This window comes from Alligator mississippiensis, chromosome 11 (genome assembly GCF_030867095.1).
Source record: "Alligator mississippiensis isolate rAllMis1 chromosome 11, rAllMis1, whole genome shotgun sequence".
NCBI lineage: Eukaryota > Metazoa > Chordata > Crocodylia > Alligatoridae > Alligator > Alligator mississippiensis.
Window position 1 is genome coordinate 2,140,641 of NC_081834.1, and position 17,369 is coordinate 2,158,009.

General features: G+C 48.7%; 1 protein-coding gene across 4 annotated transcripts in view; it reads left to right on the forward strand.

Annotated features, from left to right (window-relative positions):
• UACA (uveal autoantigen with coiled-coil domains and ankyrin repeats) overlaps positions 1-17,369 on the forward strand; it is a 98,507-nt gene that overhangs the window by 53,220 nt on the left and 27,918 nt on the right. For 2 of the 4 annotated variants that reach the window (XM_059714508.1, XM_059714509.1), the window contains exon 2: positions 16,761-16,894. In XM_059714508.1, the coding sequence (XP_059570491.1) occupies positions 16,761-16,894 (134 nt within the window). Of the gene's footprint in view, positions 1-7,092; positions 7,192-9,198; positions 9,637-16,760; positions 16,895-17,369 lie in introns of those variants that run through there. The other 2 variants (XM_019477714.2, XM_014595252.3) reach the window with 2 other exon arrangements.

The window sequence follows — 17,369 nt, forward strand, 5'->3', positions numbered from 1 at the left end:
TAAAACACATAACTTCATGCATTTTATTTCTGTACCGCTCTTTCCAGCAGGGCAGCTTACAATAAGAGAACAGATGGATTTATAAAACAGGAGAACAAACAGGCAAACAAGGCAGCTGGTGTATGAACATCAAACAAGAACCCCCTAAACGATTTCCCATTTAGCTCGAGGTGTGCTTTGCTGTTTTGGGGTAAAGGCATCTAGTTTGCTGTGAATGCAGTGCGGTCCCGCAAGGCTTTTAGTAGTTATGATTTGAAAAGCAATGTTTATAAAGTGAAAGCGAGCTGATAACACTTGTGAGTGAGCTGATCGTACTTGTGGTTCCTTCCTATTAGGCGATGTACTTCCTTCGTTTCAAAAATACACCCCTGGCAGCTTCCAGCAGCACGGCCGCAGTTGCAAGGGAGATGACAAGGATAGTCCACGTGGTGCCTTGCTGTCCCTCCCAGCCATTCATTTTCTGCTTCTGCAGATGTGAATGACTTGGACTCGGGCACTTTGCCGGGTTATAGAAGTCGCCGTGTATAGACAGCTAGGTTTTCATTTGTTACCTCTTTTTTGGTGTTCATTATTCATCGCTGCATTTCTTTCTGGTCCCTTGGCTTGTGGAGGGGACTTGTGCTGCTCTTAGGAGCTCTCAAAGTGCCCCATTGCTTGAGGTCAAAAGCTTGGAAATGGGTCCAGGGGTGTTTCCCACCTGGGACAGCAAAGTGTGACCAGCAGGACACGCTTGGGATGGAGCTTTGTGAATGTAAAGAGCCAGGTGAGGAATCCCAGAGGCTTGTGGTGCAGGTTGAGGAAGGCAATTGGGGCCCTATCGTGGACTCCATATGGCCAAAGACTTTGGGTTGCGTTGGCGACCACAAACCCTTCCAGCCTCAGGCAGGGAAAGGCATTTCCAAATCTTTGGAAATCTGAGTCTGTGATTGACGGAGAGGTTGGTGCTCTCTAGAGTCCAAAAGGGAAGGAAAGGAAGCAGAAACAGGGTGCAGCTGGGCGTGAGACACGGGGAGAGGATGGATCTGTGACTACGCCCCGACTGGTCTTGCTGGTTGAAGGACTGAAAGCTGTAGCCGCCCATGCACTCGGGGAACCCCTCCCTCCTACGGGAAAGGTAAGGACGGGGACAGAGTGCAGACAGGGCAGGGCTACGTGTCGGCTTTGAGCCAAGGCTGTAGGGAGGGGGTGTCCCCGGGTAAGGAGCCAGAACAAGCTGCTGCCACTTCTCCTCGTTCAGCATTCATCCTCTTCCTCCACGCAGGGCAATAATAAATTCACGCTTTCCCTTAAAAGCTGACAAGTCCCTATGCCTATGCGACAAAATCTGAATCATGGAGAAGGGCTGGAAGGACCTTGAAAGATCATATAGTCCAACCCCCTGCTCTGGGCAGGAATACTGGTGGAGTCTAGGTCCTTTCAAAAAGGAGTTAATTCAACCCAAAACCATAACATCTAACTCTCTGATATCGACTCCAGGCCATCTAATGATTTGGGTGTAATGTTTTCATACATTTAATGCTTGCGGACACCTTTCATCTCTAGGGTGTCTCTACAAACAGTAGGTGCAAGACTTGCAGCATTTGAAATCAGTACATGCGAGCAGTTCGGTTTATTTGGCACAGCCGTATTTTTCCAAATAATGCCTTGCCCTTGAATTCAGAGACTGAAATTTGTAAAGTTTCATTTTTAATTTGTTCAGAAAGCACCAGCCCCCGCTGCTGCCTGATGCCTTGCCCTGGAAAGCATCATCAAAGCATTGGCAGAGTTGTGTACTCCTCTTGACACCCCCTATTCAACAAGGCCTTGTTAAACTCCGCGGAGATAGAAACAGGGTTGTTTGCTCTCCGTGCGCGTGCTTTGCTTGGCACAAATCGCATAAACGCAGGGGAGATCCAATAAACGGGATTAGCACACACGGTTTCAATGCTAGAACAACGGAAAATCATCTTGGCTTGGGTGTAGTCGTTGCTGCCTCGTGGGGGCATGTTTTAATTATAGGAGGAGAAGCTGGATTGTCTGTTTTTCGTGGAACCAGCTTGATCCCTTGCAGCCCTAAACTAAACCAGCAAATCCTGTTTACAAACCAAGTGGGATGAAAACATCTTTTTTCAACTTCCTGTTTTGGTGTTTTCTCTTTGACGTGAATTAGGATGTACTGCACTGATTTGGGGAAGGGGAGGGAGGGAATTCTGCAATTATGGGTTTCAAGTTGGGGGCAGAAAGGAGAAAACAGACATTGTTGTGCTGATTATAGGCTTAGCCTGCTCTTTAATCCTTGCCATTACTTCCGAGGGCTTTGGTATGAAATCATCTCCTGCTGTAACAGGTACCTGCGAGATTGTATGGTTGTTTCAGTTAAAACGTCCAAATGCTCTTTCAAACACATGCCATGTGGTTCTGTACCTTGTTTAAACATGGAACCGGTAGCAAAAATGGGAGAGCGATAGTCTGGCACACCAAAAGCCTTGGTATTTTCTGCTGTGTGTGACTTCTGAGAGATGCTGCTAACAAAGACCCCGGTGCAGCTTTAGTGCGGATCTGCTCTGAATGAAGGGCACAGACAAAGTTAATTTGTGCAAAACCTGAACTCGTCTCTGCTGGTTTCACACCTGGAACGACTTCGCGTACGTGATGAAGGCAGGGTGTTCCCAGCATCTGACAAGGAGGCTGTTGCCTACACAAGTGTATGCCTTTCTGAATGAGTCGGTCTCTAAGGTGCCGCCCTGCCCCAACTTCAGACTAACATAGCTAACTCTTTCTCTGTGCACAAATGCAACGTTTCCAAAGCTACCTGCTCCCATGAACACTAATGGGAATTTCACTTGGTGGTTAGTCAGTATGTACAGAGATATTTTAATCTCATAATAAGATTTCCCCCCTCCCCTTCCCCAAGTTAAAATGTGCCGGTGGTTCCTGTTTAAGAACTTCCGTTTTTATATATTTAACCAAATCCAACTGTGAAAAGTCAAGTCATTTAATTGTTTTTGTTCCAATCTAATTAAAGCCTCTTGTGTACACTCACACTGATTATATTGGGTTTTTTTTAATAGGGAAAATGTCAGGCCCTGGCATAATACGGCATTGTTTGGAAAATATTTAGACATCAGCAGAGATGTTTTAGCTGCATGAAAGGATCAGACACGCTGGGCTGGAAAGCCTGGGTTTTATCTTAACAACTGATTCATAACAGTCTCACTTAGCTCGATCTCTGCGGCGGGGTGGCATTTTGAACTCGTTAGATATGCTTTAAAGCTTCCCGCAAGGTAAGCATGGACTTTCTAACACTACCTTTGCCTCTTTTTGGTGGGGGGGAAGCAAAATGATTGACGGCTCTCTCCAGGTTGGATGATCGTACAGCGATGTATCCTGTGAGCTGGCCAGAGCATTTCTTTGCTTGTGACCTGAGTCTTTTGCAGGGCCCTTGGACTGGGATGCTTCAGAGCGGTGGGTGGAAGAAGGAGGAAACAATAAACCACACGTGGCCCTGGACCTACTGGTTTTTTAGCCTTTAACTTGTGGCATACTTATATGTTGCTCTAGAGAGGTGCATCCATCTGCACGGGACGCACAGGGCTCCATCCTTGCGGTACTTTTGTTTGTAGGTATAAAGTCCGACGGGAATCTGGGCCCGAAGATCTCTCTGAGTGCGCGTGGCCAGCTGATGCTAAACTGCTCTCTGCTTCAAAGGAATTCGTGGCCTTGCTAGACCCCGTGTCTCCGGCACAATGACCGTCAACCTTTTTAGACTTGGAGGCACCCCCTGGAAAACACCAGCTCTTGGGTTTCTCAAGTCTGGTTGAGAATTGCTGCTCTGGGAAGACGGGAGTTTTGTTTCATGTGACCGGGCACACGAGTGGTGATGGTGGAGAACAGGTGGGAATGGTGGGAAACATCGGTGCAAGCTGTCAGCAGCCGTAGCCTGCTTGACCATGCAGCACAGCAAGTGTTGGGAGCTCTTACCTCCAGAGGCTTTTTTTTTTCTTTTTTTTTTTTTTTTTTTAAACCAAGCTTTCATTATTTTGGCATCTCTGACCTCTCCTCCTGAAAGCCCCTGAGCAGGCCCAGGAAAATCCCTTGATGTAGCTCTCGTGGCCAATGCTCAAGCTCTGTCGGACATGGCTTGTGACCCTCCCATGCTCCAGCATTGCTCCAGAGGCTCTCGGCATAGTAGTTACTCATCCCAGGAAGCTGCAAGTTGCTGCATGTCCTTCCCTTGCCAGTGAAGAGTTCGGAGCAGCGATTCTCAACCATGGTGCCGCAGCCGGTTCGTTGGACTCTTAACAGGCCGCACCACGAGCTCTTCTGCTACAGCCTCTGTGGTGCCTTGAGATCCTTTCAAGGGTGCCAGGGTTGTAAAAATTCACATGTTAAACCCAGAGATTTCAAATGGGAATCCATAGCGTCAAAAATATTCTGGCCTGTTGGGTCTTTCCGGGTTCTTTGCAATAGAAGAGTTGCTGTAGTATTTTTCTGTAGTCAAAAACAGAGAAAACGAAGGGATGCCTCAAGTCTAGAAAGGTTGAGAACGACTGGTACTCTTCAGTTGTCACAGAGCGTGTCCTGGGGCTTCCCGCAAGAGCCCCTTCACCCTTCCCTGAATAATCACCACTCCTGCTTTGCACCTGCAAGGGCAGAGGTGTGGGGGGGGGGGGGGAGGGCATCAGTAGATTGACTGTTGCAGAAACTAGCACCTTTTTATAGAAATATGCATTACAGGAAACCCCACGCTTATGCAAACAAATTGCCTTTAGTCCTGTTGGCTGCCTGGGGGCTGCTTGTGCCGTCTGCCGGTCATTCAGCTCTCAGACATGCCCCTAGTCTGTCCGCGCTGTTCCGGGATTGTAGTTTATCGGGGATGGTAAAGGGGTGCGTGGATCTTGCAACAGGGTAGGTGAGTCTCTTTGAGCAACAGTTCAATGAATGCTCCCTCCTTCTGCATGGTTAATCAGTTGACCTGACTGATTATTGGGTAATTGCCGAACTTTCACGCTTATCCATTATTTGCTCCCGTGTTTCCTGCTGAAGTGCTTGGAGAGCTGAGCAATGAAAGCTGGAGGTGACTTTTCCATGACTGCTGCAGTATCATTTTACTAGTTGGCTGCTTGACAGTGCAGCATTGGAAGTGAAGTCTGCATCCCTTCCAGGGGGTGTTCTGCTTCTGCAAGGCATTTGCAGAGTGGATTATCGCACAATGGCATCGCTGGTGAGCACTGATTGTGCTTACACATTGGATATTGTGGATATATCCGCTGCTGTGACTTCGGGGTGCTTGTGTGTGTTGTACAGTCCCAAGACTTGTGCACAAAACTTTCAAGACAGCCTTCCAGGTGCCAGGGATGCAGCAGCAGAGCTGCGTTATGGGCAGATAACACTGAGTCTACTTCCAAGACTCCTTAAAGAAGTGGGTTTTTTTGATTCTCGACTTTCCAGTTTGGTTGTTTCACCCACTTTAGGAAATATTTGTTCTGCATTAACTGAGCATTGACAGTATTCTCCTCCAAATAGACACCCCCAGTACGTTTGGCAGCCTAGCAGCTCTGGACTTTTTGCACGGTTGTCATGTTTGAGAGGCCTTCCAAAGTCATTCTGTGCTAGGATTTTAAGTCTGTTTGTACTTAAAGAATCAGCAGCAGCATCCAGGCTCATACAAATTACTTGGCCTTTCTCTAATATTTTTCCCCTAAAAGTTTTAACTGGTCTGTTCCTAGCAGAAGAGAGACAAATGCCTTATTTCACAGAATTGCAGAAAATGAGGGTTGGAAGGGCCTCAGGAGGTTACATCTAGTCCAACCCCTGCTCCAAGCAGGACCAGCCCCAGCTACATCATCCCAGCCAAGGCTTTGTCTACCTGGGTCTTAAACACCTCCACGGATAGAGATTTCACCACCTCTCTGGGTAACCCGTTCCAGTGCTTCACCACCCTCCTCATGAAAGAGTTTTTCCTATTATCCAACCTCAACTTCCCTTGCTGCAGCTTGAGCCCACTGCTCCTTGTCCTGCCATCTGCCCCCACTGAGACCAGCCCGGCTCCATCCTCTTTGCAGCCCCCCTGCAGGGAGGTGGAGGCTGCTATTCAGTCCCCACCTTGGTCTTCTCTGAACTAAATCAGCCCAGTTCCCTCAACCTCTCCTCACCAGTCATGTCCCCCAGCCCCCAACCACTTTCATTGCCCACTTTCATTGCTGGGCTCTTTCCAGTGTGTCCACATCCTTGCTGTAGTGGGGGACCCACAAGTGGACACTGGGCTCCAGACGTGGCCTCCCCAGTGCTGAATAGAGGGGAAGCACCACTTCCCTTGACCTACCGATGCAGCCCAGGATGCCATTAGCCTTCGTGACACCAAGGGCACACTGCTGGCTCCTGTTCAGCTTCTTGCCCTGTCACCCCCAGGTCCTTTTCTGCAGAGCTGCTGCCCAGCCCGTCACCCCCAGCCTGCACCGATGCAGGGGATTGCTCCCTCCTAAGTGCAGGACTTTGCACTTGTCCTTGTTGAACCTCATGAGATTTTCTTTTGGCCTGATCCTCCAATTTGTCCAGGGACCTGAATCCGAACCCGACCCTCCAGTGTATCTACTACTCCCCCCAGCATGGCGTCATCCGTGAACTGGGGGTGCACTCCGTGCCATCTTCCAGGTCCTCGATGAAGACCGTGAACAAAACCAGCCCCAGGACCGATCCCTGGGGCACTGCAGTGGACACCAGCTTGGCGCCAACTAGACATCGAGCCACTGACTATGAGTGGGAGCTTACTTCACACAGAGCTTTTTTGTTTCCACCTACACCGGTTAACACGACTCTTGTGCAAGTGCTTATTAAAACGCTGTGACGCAGATTTTGTTTTCCTAGCCCTGGAAATCTGAACGTCCCCTCCCCTGCCCCCAAACCACAAACGGCTCTGCTTTCTTAGCAAAACGTGAAACATTGCATGGCTCTTCTGGTCCCCTCCCTCCCCTCTGATCTTTCAGCTCTGCAGGTTTATTCAAAGCTGCTTGGTGGCTGATAAGACCTGTAGCCAGTTCCTTTTTGGGTAATTTGCTGCTTAGGCTCTTTGACCCTAAATGGATGCAAGGTAGGAGCAGAGTTGTATGGGTCCCCAAGCAGTACGCGCAGGGCTGCCTTGGTGGGAACAGGGCTCTAAGAGGTTTTCGTCGGCCACTGGAAGAGAAGTCCAGGAGACCTGGACGAATGCTGGTATGTCAGCCCATGGAAATGGAGAAGAGCCAAAGCTTTGGCGGGGCTGGGGAGAACTGGATAGAGAAGCAGTCTGACTTTGAACAGGATGTAGTCTGTAATTGGAGTCATATGGGTTGGTGCAAACAGAGCCAAGAGCTGTAGCCAGCCAAGTACTGCTGTTGCTCCAGCGCTGTGGGGAAGGGCTCTCTGGGACCATCTCTGAAATTTGTCTCAGAGAATCAGGCTTTTGATTGCCAGGCATTTATGGAAGTACTCCATGGAGGGCATCCTCCTCCCCAGATCTTGTGGGACGTTGCACATGACCCTGCTCAACTGATCTCTTGATCGGATGATGGGCAAACACTGACTGCCGACGACTTTTTCCTATGTGTTGGTTGTCTATACTGCAGTTGCAATACTGTCTCTTCTAGGGGAGGGGGTGGTGGGAGGCCTGTGCTGTTATTCCTGGTTGTCGGGGCCGGTACGGTAGAGCCGGTCGGCATCGCTTCTCTTGTTCTTTCCTGCAAAGATTGGTAACCTCCATGCTTCTCCTGCTTTGGGCCCAAACCCCTTCTATAGTCTTTGGCGTACTGATGAGCTATGCTATTGCCAGGCCACCAGTTTTTCCAATGCAACCTGTGCTTTTCGAACTGTCCTTTTTCCAAATTTTACCACTTTTTTTTTTTTAAGCTTTTCCCAAGTGTGCTAAGTTTTTAATGTTCCCCAAGTGCCATTTATAGCTGCTGGAGGTTGACTTGCTTCAGTCATAAGACAGCTTTTGGGATGACTTCGGCTGTATGTAATCACTTAACTTGTTGTGTGTTGCTTTTTTTTTTTTTTAAATTGCTTGTTTTTTTTAAATTGGTGCTGTTTTGTGGTGGAAACTCTGACGGCAAATAGCTCCTGGTATGCGAATTCTCACGGAAAACATCTCGGTGTCATAAGGCAAGGGGCTATCTGTCAGAAAGCAAATAAGATCTGTTTATTTATTCATGCAATGAATATGCTGCGCTTCCCCATAAAGGCTCAGGGTGGCTTACAGGAAGAGAACAGAATAACTTGAAAGGGCAGAAATACTGTAATACTCCCAATGTTGTGAGATGGCTGCACTTTTGCAGGGTAGAGATTGCCTGCACACTGTCTCATTTGTATATGAGAGGGCAGGAGCCTTTGTAAACCCCCCCGATCCATTTGGGAAGACTATATTTGCAACCGTGCTGCGTGCGACAGTCTTGCAGGGCTTCTATTTTCCTTTGCACATGTTCATATCCTCAGCAGACAAAACAAGCAATAATCGTGAGGTTGACCTAGTCCCCGAAATATGGCATTTAGGAGCTCTCTGTTAAATTTAAAATGTGTGAAAGGGGACCCGGCCTCTTCGGTACCGTTAATCATTATGCTGTCTACTTAATGTTTTGACAACCTTGGTGGCTCTTCTCGTTTGACACGTTGGGAGACAGGCTGGCAGCAGCCGTAAGCTGAAACCCGGTGGTGTTCAGAATGGGATTTGTTGTAAAAGGAAAATTTTTGAAGTGCCAGGCGTGCGCTTTTCCTAAATTTAAAAGCGGTTCCATTTTTGTCGAAATACAACCACGCATTCCACTTGCCGCGCGGCCGCGGCTTCGTCTGCCATCGGCCGACCCCAAAGCTGCTTTCGGTGTCGCGTGGTGGCGGGGCGAACCCGTCTCCTGCCAGTATTTATAACATCCTATTTAACAGGACGGAGCGTGACCCTCCTCTAGTGTCAGTCAAAAGTTAATTGGACTAATATGTTCGTTCCTTGAAGGTGGATGCCTGCAGCTCCGAAAACCGTGGCTCCGCGGTGGTAACGTGTCACGCATACTTGTCTCATTTGCTAGCAATAAACCTAAAATATGACTCAGAGGATGGGCACGCATAGAATGTATTATTAGCTATTCCTTTCTATCGCCCGGCTATCAAGTACTGGACAATCAGAAAATAGAACGGGGCCGAGGGGAGACTGTCTACATATTGTTTACGGGGTATTTCAGACCTGGGTAGTATTTACTGCGAGTCTGAGTCACTGTGGTCGTCTGCGCTGCAGCAGGGGAGCTGCAAAACCAAAAGCCGCGGGTAGGGCTTCCCTACGGGGACAGCCACGGTGCAGCGCGGGACCGGAGGAAGAACCGCTCCGCTTGCCTCGGCTGTCTCCGCGCCCTTGGAAGAAGGAGGGGAAACTTTTCTCCGAAGAGTTATGAAGTCTGAAGAAGACCCTGAAGATGGAGAAAACGTCCTGGGGGAACCAAGCTAAGTGAAGGATGGAGCAGAATGAATGTCGGGCAGCAGCTATAGCCGGTGTCCTCCAGCAGCCTGCTTTGAACTCCGTCTGGGCGCTTGCTTTGTGAGCTTCAGCAATTTTAAACTGAATGCAAGATAAATTATTTGCTGCTGGCAGCAAATTCTAGGATGAGCTGTTGGTTTTCCTGTGCTGCAAAAAACACAGTAGGTACCTTTGTGTTTCATGTTACTGGGAGACTTCTTTTATAGCAACTTTCTCATTATTCCACGTGTCCCCCATTTTAATCGGCCTTAATATTGTCTGCTTGTTGGGAATTTCCAGGCTAAAATTTTGAACGTGGAGCTGTTCTCTGAAGTACTTAACAGGCACTTGGGTTACTGGACCATAGTAAATCGACATAATGATTTCTAGAAAGAGATTATTAATAAACCTTCATATAAACTGTACTCTCTCTTACACCAAATACTAAGAATTTTTACGCTAATCATCTTAATCTTGAAGATCTTAATTGTGGGTTTAACATAACAGACTTGTTTCATTTGGGAAAGGGCTTCCATTTTTAAAGGCCCTTGGTTGCATTTTGAATTTTGAATTCGTTCCTGCGTGTTGAAGGTCAAGCCTGAAAATCTGACAATCGAAAGCAGCTGTTTGCATATAGAGCAGTGCGAGTCTTGCACTGAGTTGGACACGTTGAGTGCTTAAAGAAGTGGGGAGTATTTAGAAAGGAGAAAGTGCTGCTTTTCTACACGCTCCATATTTATATCTGTGCAATTAAACTCTTAATAACTCTTCGCAGAGCTGCACGGAAAAAAACTCAGCACCGTGCAGGGGGTCTAAGCAAAACAGCTTCCCTCTCCAGAAATGTATTTATTATTTATTTAGATGGAGTATTGGAGGAATGACACCAACAGTGTGTTAATTGTCGGTGCGAGTCAGGGTAGATCTGAACCTTGGACTAACCAAAGTGTGTGTATGTGCACTGTGATCTACTTGGGTTACAAGGTGTGAATCTACCCTGCCTTCCACTACTCTTTAGACTGACGGGGCTGCGTTCCTTGCTAACTCATATTGACTAGGAGAGAAATTCCAGTATAATGGCTTTTGACAAGCAAACAAAAGCCAGGGTGCAGATGCATTACAAAATGCACTTTGCCTTGAGAGGCATCTCCTCCTGCATATTGGGTACTTAAGGTACCAGCCATAATGGCTCGGTTGTTTTTACCAGGTGTCCTACTAGGTATCCGTTGCGTACTGTTGCATTACAGCAGAAAAGAGAGGCTCTGATCATGCTCACGGCTCCACCGTGCACCTTCCACGGGGCAAATTCAGGTTCCTGCTCCAGACCTGCACCCGTTGGTCTGGCTACTTTACTGAGTGACTAGACACGGATGTCTAGACCCGCCTGGCTTGAATATGCCCAAAAACCTCTCGTGTTCCTTAATTCAAACTACCCCCCCTCCCCCTTATGCTGGGAACACTTGATTTTTTTTTTGTGTTTTTTTTTTTTTTTTTAACCCCTATATTTGAAGCAGATAAATTTATATGCATTTCAGCCTTATTTTCCTCTATCTTGTTACCTTTTCTCTGCATGCATGTGAAGTCTCAATGTCTTCTGTTACTTAATGTGCTTCACAATTTAAAGCAAGCCGCAGGCAACTTTTTTTTTTGGCAGCAACTCCAGTGTTTCATGAATGTCAGGTTTGCAGTATTTGAAGTGAGAAAGTGGCATGTAGGGGTCTGGGGGTGGGGAGTGTCTCGGCGGCTCTGCTTCGGGAATTCAGTAATTGACTGCACGATCATCATCTTGCTGAAGGAAGGAGTTTCCAAACTAGCATTGAGTGAGCCTGTGCAGCTGGAAATAGCAGTGGTACTGTTTTAATGACTTTTGTAGAGAAGCCGGTCTCTGCGTAGCTCAGCGTGCTGCTATCATTCCTTCATAAACCTGTCGTCTTTTTCTTCTTCTTTGGCCTCCAATCTTGCTAATAGGAATGGATCAGTCTGCAACTCGACATAAAAAAACTTTTAAGCTCACAGTAGACTCCCTTTTTTTCCCCCTGCAAAGTGTAAAGCTCAAGTGGCTTCAGCCAGGAGATCCTAAAATTGGGTTGCTAATGTGGGTGGATTTGTCAGGTTTCTTGGGTGACGAGCTACGTGGAAACATCAAAGGTGCGTACGCATGTCTGTGGGACTGAACCTACGATCACACGGCTTGCTTTTAAGGTGTTTGGTTGTAGATGGGGTCCCCGCTTGTGCACGCATTTGACGGTGATGGATCCAAGCTGTGGTGGATGGTGTGGGGCATGGCCTATTGGGAGGGTTTTGGGCAGGGCGGGTCGGAGGGCTAACAATAGCTTGGTCAGGGTCAGGGTATAGGAAAAGCACAGCCTGGGTGCTAGGGTTGGGGCAAGTGGTCTGGCTCCTCCAGCCCTGGGGCTGCTCACTGAATGTGTGTACACATTTGGTTATGTTGGGCTTGGTGTAGCCCAGTCAGTGCGGCACACCTCCTAAGTTTCATAGCGTCATAGCTGGTCAGGTCGGCAGGGACTTGAGCAGATCATCAAGTCCGATCCCCTGCCATGCCAGGAAAGAGCACTGGGGTCAAACAACCCCGGGAAGGCGTTTGTCTAACATCCTCTTGAAGACTCCCAGGGTAGGAGCCAGCACCACTTCTCTTGGAAGTTGGTTCTAGATCCTAGCTGCCCTGACAGTGAAGTATTGCCTCCTGATGTCTAGCCAGAAACTACCCTCTGCCAGCTGGTGACTGTTATTTCTTGTCACTCCTGGTAGTGCTCGGGGGACCAGGGACTCCCCCAATGCCTGCTGGTTCCCCCTGACTAGTTTGTAAACGGCCACCAGATCCCCCTCAGCCTCCTCTTGTGGAGCTGAACAGGTTCAGGTCCCGTCGCCTCTCCTCGTAGGGCCTGCCCTGCTGCCCCCTGACCATGCGGGTGGCCTCCTCTGGACCCTCTCCATGCTGTCCACATCCCTCCTGACGTGCGGCGCCCAGAACTGGACGCAGTACTCCAGCTGCGGCCTGACCAGTGTCGCACAGAGTGGGAGGATCACCTCCTTGGACCTGCTCGAGATGCATCTGTGGATGCACGACAAGGTGCGGCTGGCCTTCCTGGCCGTGTCCCCACACTGTCGGCCCATGTTCATTTTGGCATCAATAATGACGCCAAGATCCTTTTCTGCCTCCGCACTGACAAGAAGGGCGTTCCCCAGTCTGTAGGTGTGCTGCTGCTTCTTCCTCCCCAGGTGCAGCACCTTGCACTTGTCAGTGTTGAAACCCATCCTGTTCTCATCTGCCCACCCCTGTAACCTGTCTAGGTCCAATTGCAGCCTGTCCCTCACTTCTAGCATGCCCACTTCCCCCCACATCTTAGTGTCATCCACGAATTGAACAGGGTGCTTTTCACCCCCTCGTCCAAGTCGCTGATGAAGATGTTGAACAGCGCGGGTCCGAGGACCGAGCCCTGGGGGACCCCACTGCCCACAGCCCTCCAGGTCGAATAGGACCCGTCCACCACCACTCTCTGGGTGCGGCCCTCCAGCCAGTTAGCGACCCATCTCACTGTGTAGGTGTCGATGCCACAGTCCCCAAGTTTTTTAATGGGAATGGGGTGAGAGACCGTGTCGAAGGCCTTCCTGAAGTCCAGAAAGACTACATCCACCGCTACCCCTGCGTCCAAGGATTTTGTGACTTGGTCGTAGAAGGCCACCAGGTTGGTCCGACAGGACCTGCCTCGAATGAACCCGTGTTGGTTGCCCCCGAGCATGCACTCCCCTGCCGGCCCCTCGCAGACATGCGCCAGGATAACTCTCTCAAAAAGCTTCCCCGGGATCGAGGTAAGGCTGACTGGCCTATAGTTTCCTGGGTCCTCCTTCCTCCCTTTTTTGAACATGGGGACCACATTGGCCCTTTTCCAGTCCTCTGGCACCTCACCAGAGCTGGCTGGCTGGCTGGTTCTGCCCAATCTAAATTCCCCAAATGTATGTGCAGTTCAGCACTTGGGTCCACCTAACCCTAGTTAGTTTGATCTAAGTGTACCATCAGCAGCCACCCGAGATGCTTTATTCTCCTCCCATTGAGGGGAACAGGTATGGTTTCCTCATGATCGGCCTAGCCTTGATACTCTGGAGGAAACTTGGAGTGGTTGATTTTGAGATGTGAGCTCCTTCATTCTCATTTTTCTCAAAACAGGGCTAAGCTTTGAAGGCTGCACAAAGATAGCTGGAATTTCTATCCTAATGGCAGCCAGCAGCCCTGGAAACCCTGTCTTCTCTTGTTCATTCATTGCCAGTATGGGGTTTTTCATATTAGACTGGGAAAAAGGTACCTAGCTGGTTCAGTTCTGGTCCAGCTAACTTTAAGGGGCCACATTCAAGGAGTATCATTAGGAGTTGTAACTTGGATGGGATTTTTGCACTGAAATAAGTGGGTATTTGGAAGGGGATAAGCAATGTTGACACTAGCATGCACTGGTGTACACTGCCCAAGAAGGGGCCTAGACACAAGGTCCTGTAACCAAAGGCTGACCGTTCCAGAGGTAAGTTGGAGTTACGCATTCCCTGTAGTCCGTGCTGGGGCCCGTTCTCCTTTGTAGGGACTGAGTGCTGGCAGCCACAGCCCAGCCTGCCTTTCCTAGGACCCGCCCGAGTTTCAGCCTGAGTCCCAGTGTCCCAAAAGAGTCCCTGAAATGGGCCTGAATTGGAAACATTGGTCCCAAATTTATGGCCCCCCCTTGCAAACAGGTAGCAGGCAGCACTTATGCAGCTGGGAAACTGAGGCATGGCCATTGGATGACTTGCCCAAGGCCGCTCAAGACCCCAGTAGAAGAGGAAGGAGCATAACCCACTCGCCTGACCCCCTCCCGTCCCCTCCCCTCCCCAGCCTGGCCCCTTGGCCACCTCATTCTGTGTGGCTGTGCCGCTTGCCCCTTTGCCCTTGCCTGGCCTTGACTGGGGTCTGTGGGCAGTCCCCATGCAGACCTGCAGCCCCCTGCTCTGACTTACCGGAGGGGCTTCCTACAGGGTGCGTAGTTTGTGTCATCTGACGAGTTACGAGCATCCTGTCCAAGCCCATCTCCTGGGTCTCCTGAGATCCAGGTTCAGCGATGGGGCTCAGGAAGAGAGACGTGGAGAGCACCAGATCCTTGGAACTTTTTTTGAGCGGGGCAGCAGGATGGATTTCGGGGACTTTATCTTGGTCCTGACCTGGAGTCAGTCCCACTGGCCACTCTCTGCACCGCGGTCCTCTCATTAATGGCCTGATTATGCTGGTTTCCTTTAATTCCCTTCTCTCTAGCTGCAGTATTCCTCTCCTCTTCCCATATCGCAGTGAGATCCAGCACCTCATCACTGCTCCAATTAGATGCCCGTTGGCCAGAGTCCAGGGAGGACAGCTTTAGGCTTATGCTGGCTGAGTTGGAGGTCATGGGAGAGAAAGCTTGGGCTGGCTAGCTGGCACATGCTCTGCAGTGTTTGCACTGGTTTGCCCCCCTGGGGGTGGGAAGATCACACCCCTGGGGCGGGACTGGGGTTGACTTGGTGCCAGAACATCCCCTGGCCAGTAGAGTTCAGGGTGGGGAGGGGCACGTGCATCCTGGGATACTGGAAGTCTTCAATTTAGGCAGAATAGTTGCCTGAAGTAGCCACACCTTAATGGAAGAGAAGCAAAATTAGGCAGACTAGAGATAATCCTGCTCTGCAGTGGCATAACCTTAAGCCACTTAAAATATATTAACCCCTGGACTGTCTGGATGTTAAGAGCGCCAGAAGCCCTGTGTAACAAAGCCCTTGGTTACCGCTCTTGCAAAACTGCTTTCTTTGATCCTCTGATCTGTTGTCCACTTGTTTGCCATTTTGCCACTGAACAATCCCCATCCTTTTTTTTTTTTTTACTATTTAAAAACCTTGTGTTAATGTCACAAATCTAGTTGCAATAGTGAGGCAGGAGCCATTAGGGAGCATTGCACTTGGAGGTTAAGCTGTCTGGAAACATAAAGTTGCTTTTTTTTTTTTTTTTTTTTTTTAAAGAGGGAGAAATTGCAGTTAAGGACGGCTTGAGTTCTGCTCCTGTTTGACTGTTGGCAAAAGAAATGAAAGGGAGGGCAGCACTGACAGCATGCATCTTGATTGCATTAGATGCTTTGGAAATTTCTAAGCCCTTTACATGGATGATCTTGCTGACATTTGTTGCACGCTACTATAACACTTAATGTAAAGAGTGGCGGTATTTTCCGCATCAGTAAAGCAAACTGTGTCATTTTAAGAGCTTGTATTCTCTGGAAAGATATGCTTGCATGTTGGCATCAGAAGCAAGTGCACTGAGATCAGTTGTTTGTGGCAGAGGCATGGCGCACATTTTTTTTCAGATCTAGAACTGGTCTGGTATCCTGAGACTTGGCATGGATGTTAGCTACTCTTATCTGGAGTGTCTAGGAGCTGGCATAAGTACCACTTAACTTGCATCATGGAGCTGCTGAAGGGCGCTGGATGACATTTCTGTATCCTAAATAGTTGCTTTCCGGGTCAAACGCATGGTGTGCTGGCTGGCCAGGGGCAGAATAAGAGTTTCTGAGGTTCGTCTCCTGTCCTACAGCTGTTTCTATACTTTGGCTCCTTTTTAATGCACAGTTTTGAATTTTTGGACTAGCATGCAAAAGTCCCCATAGGTAGAAAATAAACTTAATTTTACACAGCATGAAATGGGGCACGTGTACCTGAAAGCTTGCAAAGAAAGATTTTTTTTTTATTTTTTGCAATTTCTTACGTGGTCTAATAAAAGGTATCGTCTCCAAACCAAGAGTTTGGGAGTTTTGCATTTCTTTTTGTCTCAGACCAGTACGGCTACCAAATACATCTCATGACTTAGCATGTGGCTCCCAAGAGCCACCTGGTTTTCTCTAGGCACTTTCCCTTTAGCTACTTGCTATTTCATGGGTCTTGAGACCTGCCCTTCTCACTGGAGCGTAAGCACCGTGCAGGAATGACTAACGCACCGTTGTACGTGGCTGGTCTCTCCTCCGCTCCCCAGCTGGAGAATTGTGCATCCACAGCTGTCTCATTTTGCATAAGCTTGTTTAAAAAGAAAAAAAAAAGTGTGTGGTGTGTGTGTGTATGTGCACACGTGTAACACACACATGCTGAAAATATACCGGACGGTGGAGGTTTCCAGCTTGAGTTGTAATTTTATTGAAAGCGTTTTGCCTGGGAATTGAAACCTAGATTCCGCCTAGCTTTTTCCTAGGGCAGCCTGGAGAGGTTCAGGTTCTGCAGTCATCTCATGTGTTCTTCTTTTTTTCTCAATCCTTTCTTTTTACAGCTGAATACAGACTGGAACAAATATGATGATCGGTTGATGAAAGCAGCTGAAAGGGGAGATGTGGAGAAAGTGTCGTCGATCCTTGCAAAAAAGGGAGTCAATCCCACTAAACTGGATGTGGAAGGGAGGTCTGCGTAAGTAGCTCCTAAGACTCTACGGGGAGGTGATGGCAGGTTGTCTTGGTCCCATCTTTACCCTAAAATCTTTACAGCTCTCTGCACAGGGTGTTCTGATAAATTCCCACCATGCTGGAAACCCTTCTCATTAAAACAGGAGATATTAAACCAAAGAAGGAGATGTTAAACCAAGTATGCAAATAGCATATTTTTCTAGAAGAAGGCCCAACTGCATGGACTCGTATAGAAAAATCACACATCATCTGCTCAGGGCTGTCAAACCTCCTGCAGGCTGCAATGAGAGCAAATATAAATCATTCTTCAGTGCCTGCTATCCTCCATGAAAGAAATGGCTGAATCCCCATGGCTTGGAAGGCCAAAGGGCGCAGCTGTTACCCTCAACTCTGCTCCTTGAGATAGTGATAGCCTGAATGAAGTGCATTTATTCCCGTGGGCAAGGTGAGGCTCTTGTAGGGTGGTGGAGGGGGAGGAA